This window comes from Benincasa hispida, chromosome 1 (genome assembly GCF_027475165.1).
Source record: "Benincasa hispida cultivar pf3 chromosome 1, pf3_genome.v1.1, whole genome shotgun sequence".
NCBI lineage: Eukaryota > Viridiplantae > Streptophyta > Magnoliopsida > Cucurbitales > Cucurbitaceae > Benincasa > Benincasa hispida.
In genome coordinates, this window is record NC_143478.1 from 54,390,829 (window position 1) to 54,399,692 (window position 8,864).

The following is an 8,864-nucleotide window of genomic DNA, read 5'->3' on the forward strand; positions in this document are numbered from 1 at the left end:
AAACAAGAAAAAAGAGGGAATCCCACATTTATATTGAAATTCAAAGAGACACATTCACAAAATATTAATAAAAAAAAAAAGTTACCGTTAAATGCATCTGTTGGAGATACCATTTAATAAAGACAAAAAAAAACAACTCGATTTTCCATTTTTTTTCCTTCAGTTTTTTGTTTTAAATTACAGTATTCATCTAATGAACCCATGTCCATCATAAAATAGTCAAAGATGAAATTTAGATTTGACTAAAAGGTCAAAGACCGGTTTTAGTAAATAGTCGTCAGAGAAATGGTATTTAAGGAAATAAAAGGTTTAAATTTTGGAAGCAAATTATGAGGTTTTTGTGCTTGACTTGAGTATGAAATAACATAAAATTCATTATGAAGCTGAATTGTATGTAATATCTATTTTAACTACATGGTCATGTATCGTTCAATTGGTTAAAACATATATTTTTAAACATTCACATATTATTCAACTAAAAGAAACATCATGACATGATATATTTATTAGACAACTTTACTAGTTCTACGCTACGACAAATTGAAAGTAAAAAAATAATAATAATAATCTTTACTTTATTATAACAATAAGATAGGCCAAAAGTACAAGGATCTGATCCAAAACTTAAAAATAGTAGAGTTGAATAGAAAGAAGTTGAAGGATTTCCAGTGAAAACAACAAAGGTTTTGAGAGTTCATTTTGGAAGTCATCTCCTGCTGTTGTTGGCCAGTGATTTTGGTGATCCCTCAAAGAGATCAAGAAGGTAACCCTCCAAATCATCTGGATAGTACTTAATAAACTTGTCACTGACATGATTATTACATCTTCCAAAAAATGCTCTATAAGCATGGATCACCCTGAGCGACGTTGAGATTCGCAGGTCTTCTCGAAGTCGAGAGTCGTGAATTATCCACGCAGTCTGAGTTTTGTAGATCTCCTCGAAAGCTAGATTGAAGCTGCGCAGCCTGTCTTTGAGGACATTTTTCGAGACCGTATTTGAACCGGGATTTTGAATCCCATCTTCCCTAAGGTATGAGAGTATTGAATTCCAACTAGCCCTCTCGTAGTTGGTCGCCTGCTGCTGGAACTTCTTGTAGTGTTTTCGAACCCAATCCTCCCCGAATATCTGGATAAGCTCGGAACCTCGAACCTTCTGAGCCATGTAATGTATGTTGTTCATCAAGAAGAAGTGCTGTAGAGCAGGATCTTTGTATTGCTTTGACTTCTCGTCAAGGTTACTCTCTAGAATTGAAGCAACTGAACGAAAATGTCGAGCCATCGGGGAGAACTCACCTTCTCTATCTTCTTCTCTAGTTGGATTCAAAGAGGATGATGGTGAATTGGGACATACATCTTCATCATCCTTCAGGAGTAAATTGAGGGAGTCACTGTAGTCGGTAAGTATCACAAGGTAATTCATGACATATTTTGTTAGATGATGGATTCCACCGCCTGCAAATGGATTCGGCGATGTGTTTGCTGCAATAGCTTTCTCAAACTCGAGGAATGTAGCTCTCACTGACTGACCTAAACTATTTAGAACATCGTGATACTCAATTCTAACAAGATAGCCAACGTCATCACAGTACAATGTGTCGATATCTAAGAGATGCTCTTCGATGACCTCATACATTTCGAGAATGCGATTCAATTTTTCTGGTGTATGAGGGCCTATGGCCATGGCCTCGCCAAAGTTTAGAAGTTGCAGCATTGATGCCTTCGATGATTCGACAAAACAATTCAAACTAACCAGTCCTTCCTCCCCGAAAATTTGATCGCAAAGGGATCTTTCACTGGCTAAATAGATTCTCACGAATCTCTTCATTGCTCGGTTCCATTTCCTGATCTTCGAGTTCAAGCTACCCCAATCCATTTTTAGCACATCCTCAATGCTCAGTTTCTCCATCTCAAGAGTCAAGAGGCACTCATTTAAAGCGTCCCGACGAAGATGATTGTAAGCCTGGATGCATTCCTGATCATAACCAGCCTTGAACATGACATTTGCAATGCCCCTAAGCTCAATAACTGCATCTGGATTGACCAAATCAATGATGGAATTCTCCAAAATTCTCCCAACACTACTACTCCGAACCGAACTCTCAAAAGATTCATCTCGGTATAAGCTTGTGGATCCGTCCTCCACAGCATCTTCCGCCACATGGAAAGACACACTCTCTGGCTCATATTCAAGACTACTTTTAGCAAGCAAGTGCTTAAACTCTTCCTCGAGCCTTGCCATAGCTATTTGAAGAACATCGTGGGCCTTCCTTGAAAGTTCGTAACCTTGTTCATCTTTACTCAAACACAAACTCTCCAACTGGCCAACCAATTCCCGAGCTTCATCCGCAGCATTCAGATAATCGCAAGCTTCGTTTGGAGTAGTAGAATCCCATATCATGGACTGATCAGCCTCCCAACCCATGATTTTCTCCTGCACTACAATGAACCTACTCTCAATCTCTTCAACATCCCCAACCTCTGTCTCCTTGATTTCGACTTCAACAACATCGGTTTCTTGATGATTCTGTGTAGTTACTAAAGATAACTTCGAACAAAGATCAGCCAAAACCTTCTTTCCATCATCTGAAAGGCTTATGTTTGAACTTAAAGCCTTAATAATGTAATTAGCAGCAGCAACCAGCTGTTCTTCTCCTCCCGACTCTGAAACCAAACACTCACACTCCCCCATATTCCAAACAGAACAACAATTTAATACCAGCTAGATCCGATTCCAGATGAAAAATACAAATTAATCCGAAACCCTGAGTTTCTCAAAGCTCAAAACAGAGTTAACAACTCCTGCAGAAACCAAATAAGACCAAATTAAGAAAGAGGAGGAAGAGCTTTTGAGGACCAATAATATCAAGTAAAGAGGAAAAGTAGTCCAGAAAAAGAAAGCCCCCCACTTATGAGTAGAAGGAAGAAAGCAGTTCAAAGTTGAAAGAATCAACTAAGAAAAGGGAATTTTATAACTAAAAGTAGACCAATCTAATATAGCAGAAGACCCAAAAGACTAAAATCAAGTATTCGATTCAGAGTAAAAATCTAGAATAAAACATACCCTGAAGTTTGGGAAGAAAAATGAAGTTGAAGAAGCTCGGAATCTGCAAAACTGAGAGAGGTGGAGCTCCAACAATGGCGGATTTCTTTCTGGTTCACGAATTCGAAGCTTTTCTGTTCTGGGTCTACGGATTTTGAAGGTCTTTGAGTTTTGCTTTATTGGTTTTTCGCAGGAAAATGGTCTACAACTTCGACGGATCTTCCATTGAAGGAGGTGGGGAGGATTATAAAATAGGAAATGAAGGTTTTTTTTTTTGGTTTATTTATTAAATGGAAAATGGAGAATGGTCAGAATTGTCTCTCGTTGACGAAGCATATATGAATTTTCAATTTGCATTTTGTACACTGTAGTTTAAGAGTGAGAGGCTGGTTTTTTCTCGCTAACTTTAACGGAGGATATTTTTCTTTTTCATTTTTCTTAATATACGAAAGATAATTTACCAAATTACGTGTTCGGAACGACAAAGTTGGCCGTGGATTGGATATCATTTGTTCTTTTTAAAGTTAAATTATTTAAATCTTCAATTTTCAATCGGCAAATTTGAGATTGATTTTAGAAGTAGTGTTTCTAAAAATATATATGAACTATATGATTTTAAAAATATATATAAAAAAAAATGAACTAAGATACTATTGAGTTTTATGTCCTAAGACTCGTGGTATGTAAACAATGAACTTATTCTAAAAATTCAATAAAAGTGTTATTGAATAGATCTATTGCTTGAATATAAATCCAATAAACCTAAAAGTCTCTTGACTATTATATGAGTACTTGAACTTTATGTGGAGACATAAAAGTTGATCAGGTTAGAGTAAATAGTCAAAATGATCTATAGTACATGAATAAGATTTGATACCTTATTCTAGTAACACTATTGAATGCAGCCTACTCTATAGTTATTACAAGGAGTTGTAAAGTACTACAAACGAACAAACAAAGTGATCCTAATTCGTTCATGTTGGACATGAGGAGTGGGGGTGTCCTTATCAAAAGAGTTTGTACAAGATCGGACCACGAAATGAGTCACTCTTACTTTATAACGTTGTTTATTGTTTAAGACTGACTATTTAAAAGCGATAACTAGGTAACTTAACCTTAATCCTGAGCTAACTATGAACTCCTGTTTATTTAGGATTGCCCTTAGATTTGCATAGGTGAGGGTTGGCTCAACAGCGCCGGCTCAATATGACTGTCATTTCAGTGGTAAGATTGGATAGATAGCTGGGAACATAGGGTGCAAGATGTAATTCACTCCTACCCGTTTTAGGGATAATAAAGCGGTTATTCCCTTAAGTGTTGATTATGGGGTTTGAACAAGGGATCCCGCCCTCTCATTTGGCATGAGAGAGACTCGGTTTTGTGATTGGATCACAAAAAATTATTCATTAGGGGATCAGTGGGGACTTAAGGAACAAGAGGTAATTTCGGGAGTAAAACAAAGATTTGACCCAGTCGTTATTACGAACAACCTGTGAAGGGTTAACTTACTAATCATGGTTATATTGAGTTGACATAATATATCTACAGTGAGGGGAGTTCAACTATGGGTTTTAGTGGAGTGACCCATTAGTTAATGAATGGGGGTTAGATCGATCTAATGAGTTTAGCCAATTAATCTCGGATCGTTGGAGCTAATGATTTGTAGGTCCATGAGGTCCTCCTACTAGCTCAGAAATAGATTAGCTCTAAAGCAGCGTGATAAGTTAATTTGAAACATTCAAATTAGAATCAAATGGAATTGGAGAAAATATATTTAAATATGTTTTAAATATATGAAGATGAATTTGTGTAAAAATTAATTTAACATGGGATATTAAATTAATTAGAATTGTTTAAATAATTATTTATTAATTATTTATTAATTTGTAAAATTAATAAATTTTTATTTTATAAATAAAATATGACTTTAAAATCAAAATAGATTTTAGAAATTGAAAAATTACACAAAATTTGAAAAATGGGTTTTTTAAGTTCATCTTCAACTTGCTCGCAAAGAACCCACCACCTCTTCTTTGGTTTACTCTAAACATGAGTTGCATCTCATGCAGTACATCTCTTTGCATGATAGTCCACAATATATTGAAGAGATTGGAGTGAAGAAATGGAGGGTGAACCGACCGAATTTTTGCTGAAAAATTCGGATGAAAAAGGAGTTCTTCAATGGGTTCTGTTCAGTGAGCTTTCTCCATATTCCCTTTGATTCCAACTTATTTTGAGTCCCACAACTCAATCTAGAGTACCAAAAGAATAGTAGGGAAGATCTTGTGGTGATCTACACAAGGATTCAAAGGATTTTACGGTTAGAAATGGAGATTTCATTGGTTCGGCCAAGGTATGTTCTTGAAACCTATGTTTTTAGCACATTTCTTTTCAACCAAAATTAATGAATTAGAATGCTTATAGATCCTGAACTCTTCCGTTGCTTGATGGTATCGATCCAATAGATATTTACACATATCATCTGATAGATAGACACTGGAAATAGATGGTGACATTTTGCTATATTTGTAGATATTTTCAACAATTTTCTCATCTAAAACAATTTCTCTCATTTTTAAGTGATTTATTAAAATCATTTTTTACATAATTATTTATGATATGGTTGAATTTGGACTAAATAACATAATTAGCATCAAGCAAGGATAAACACGACAAAACCAAACAGACAATGAAATTCAAGCAAAAAAATGATACCATAGAACAAAAATAGGTTAAGAGAAGGAGGCTAACTTTGGTCTTGCATTTTTTGCCTTGGGTAAGGCGAATGCTGAGCTTAACAAATTACCTAATTGGGTGTGTCTCGTGCATGCTGCCTCGACCCAAGGGATCACTTTAAGCTCAAAATAAAGATAATTTTCAAGTAATTTAATTTTTAATCAACTTTTATTCAATGTGCAACATAAAGTATAAACACCTATTTTATAGAATAGTGGATTGAAGATACATCAGGGATTCCTAAATTTTAGGAGAAGATAAACAAGAGATTTAAAATGAAAAATCTAAACAACTAAGTAAACTTAAGACGGGGAAGCAGTCGTGAGTTCGCTACAACAAGATTGAAAGGAGCAAGAAGAAATGGCCTTAGTGAACAAATCAGCAACCTGCCCCCTTGCGAGGAGACGAATCGAAAAACAAGATTTTTACAAAGATCTTTTCATGAACAAAATGATAGTCAATTTCAATGTTTGGTGCGAGCATGAGAAACAAGGTTGCTAGCAAGGGAGATAGTAGACACATTATTACACCATAACATAAGAGGATCTTAGAGAAAAACATGGAGATCACACAACAACTACCTGAGCCAATGAACATTATACGCGATATTGGCTAGAGCACGATACTTAGCTTCTGTTGATAATCGAGAGACAATAGGTTGTTTCTTAATAGACCAAGAGACGTTAGAGAAGCCAAGAAGGACAACACAATCTGTTGTCGAGTGATGATCAAAGGAATCACCAGCCTAATCAACATCACAAAATGCTTGAAGAGCTAGGTTACCAGGTTTAAACAAAATACCAAGACCTGATGTACCACGAAGCCAGTGAAATATATGTTTGACTGTAGAATAGTGAAGAATAATAGGTTGTTGCATGAACTGACTAACACAATGAATTGCAAAAGTAGTGTCGCGACGAGTAAATGTGAGATACTATAATGATTCTTCTAGTTTCCTATAGAGAGTAACATCAGAGAGTTGAGTAGCAAAAGCATGAAGATCAATAGTTATGAGTTGGGTGTTATGCTTAAACTCGTGGTTTGTAAATAAATAAATTATTTATTGATAAATTTTATTTTATGTATGTTTTAGATTTGCATAACTATATCCATTGAAGAAAAACTCAAGGTTATTTACATAAGGTTTAAACAGTATGTAGTTGACATATAGTGAATTATGTTGAAGTAATAACCTAAAGGGTCTATAGTAAATGGATAAAGTTGGGTGCTTTATCCTTTGACACTAAGGATACGACCCACTTTGTAATTCTAATAAACGATGTAATCGAAACTACTCATGAGGAGACATGTTAGTGGGGGTATCATATACAAAGAGTTTGTATGAGTCTATACCACAAAATAATTAATCTCACTTTATAACTTCGTTAATTGAAGAGATTAATATTTCACAAGATGATCATATCTGACTCGATCTCAATCTTGACTGAGTTATAAATTTCTGCCTGTTAGGGCTAGTCCTTTGATGTTCATGGGTGAGAGAGGTCCAAGCCACCAACTCAATATAGTTACCATTTTGAGGACTTGACGAAATAGAGAGCTGAAAACATAATTACACAAGATAGAGTTTGCGCCTTCCTATATAGGGTAAGTAGATGAGTAGTTCTCTTAAGTGTTGATTCCAAGACTTAAACAATGGGGTCACACCCTCTCATTGGCCCAACAAGACTTTGTTTATGGTTGGATCATAAATAAATTATTCATGAGATGATCCGTGGTACTTAAGGGTATAGGTAATTACAGGGGTAAAATAGGATATTTGACCCAATTGTAACTACAATGACGTGAAGGATTGACTTATGTGTAATAATTATATCTATAACGCAACTTTTCTACAGTGCATAAGAGTATAACTATGTGTCTATAGTGGTTTGCGCCATAATTAATGAATATTGGTTAGATATCAAAGAATTTAATTAATTAATCATAGATCCTTGGAGTTTATAATCTATAGGTCTACTAGGTCCCCTTATTAGCTCACAATGGATCAACAAGGGCCAAAATTTTGAAAGAATAATTTCAAATGTTTAAATTAGTTTAGGAAAACATATATTAATCATATATGATATGATTAATACAAAATATAATGTATATAGATACATTATTATATGGTTAATTATGAATTTCATTCAAATTTAAACTATATAATAGGAGAGAATTAATGTATTTGAATGTAATTCAAATATTAAATTAATATGAATAAAATTCATATTAAAACCATAAGTTATATATTTATATGAATGATATTAATATTAAAACTATAGGTTAAAATAGAAATATATATTTGAATGTGGTTCAAATTTACATTTAAATAAATACGAGATATTTAATTAAATTAATTATTGTTTGCAGATCTTCATGCTGGGTAGATCATATATCATTGGATAATGAAACTAGATTAAATCCTCCAGGAATCAGGGTCAGGCCTGTCAGTGGGCTTGTTACTACTGACTAGTTTTCTCCTGGTTAATTTGTGTGGACAGTCCTGATTGCTAACTTGGCTCGAATTGATTACGAGGAATAAACTATGTATATGACTTCATATGACTCTAGAATTTCCTATCATAACACAAAGGTTCCATTTTACCAATTACCATATTTTATAGTTGATATAAATATCATAATTTTTTTATTGGACCAAGTTGTTCCATTTTTACCAATTGTTTACAACTTGTTTGTTGATTTTATTGTGGATAGATGTTCCATCTTCCTAGAATAATGTGACATAAATTAAATCCAAAGATTGGTGTATGGTGTTGGAAATGTATGGACCATTTTTTTTTTTGGGAAAGTGTTTATTTGAATTTAATGTGTAAATAGATGTAAAATTCTTTATGTACATGTATTTGTAGAACCAAAGACCTTATGTTGAAATCAAAATATTCTAAAGGAGTGTGCACCCATTTTCGACAACAATAACACTGTCGTTCATTCAAATTTAAGCCACCAAACCTTAATAATTTTACATAACTATTAGAAATATTGTTGCATAAATTGAAATTTTATATTGCATGTTGAGTTATATATATATATATATATATTCAACTCTTAACCCATCAGATATGTGATA

General features: G+C 34.1%; 1 protein-coding gene across 1 annotated transcript; it reads right to left on the reverse strand.

The window, feature by feature from the left end:
• Nucleotides 1-555: 555 nt before the first annotated feature.
• EXO70E1 (exocyst subunit exo70 family protein E1) lies at nt 556-3,428 on the reverse strand. The gene is made up of 2 exons (XM_090307068.1): nt 3,062-3,428; nt 556-2,799 (listed from the first exon to the last, which is right to left on the reverse strand). The coding sequence occupies exon 2, from the start codon at nt 2,687-2,689 to the stop codon at nt 707-709; it is 1,983 nt and encodes a 660-aa protein (XP_090163194.1). The 5' UTR covers nt 2,690-2,799; nt 3,062-3,428; the 3' UTR covers nt 556-706.
• Between the last annotated feature and the right edge of the window lie 5,436 nt (nt 3,429-8,864).

Bases quoted from the DNA above. Each gene is read 5' to 3' on its own strand.
- EXO70E1 (XM_090307068.1), bottom strand. From the start codon at position 2,689: ATGGGGGAGTGTGAGTGTTTGGTTTCAGAGTCGGGAGGAGAAGAACAG.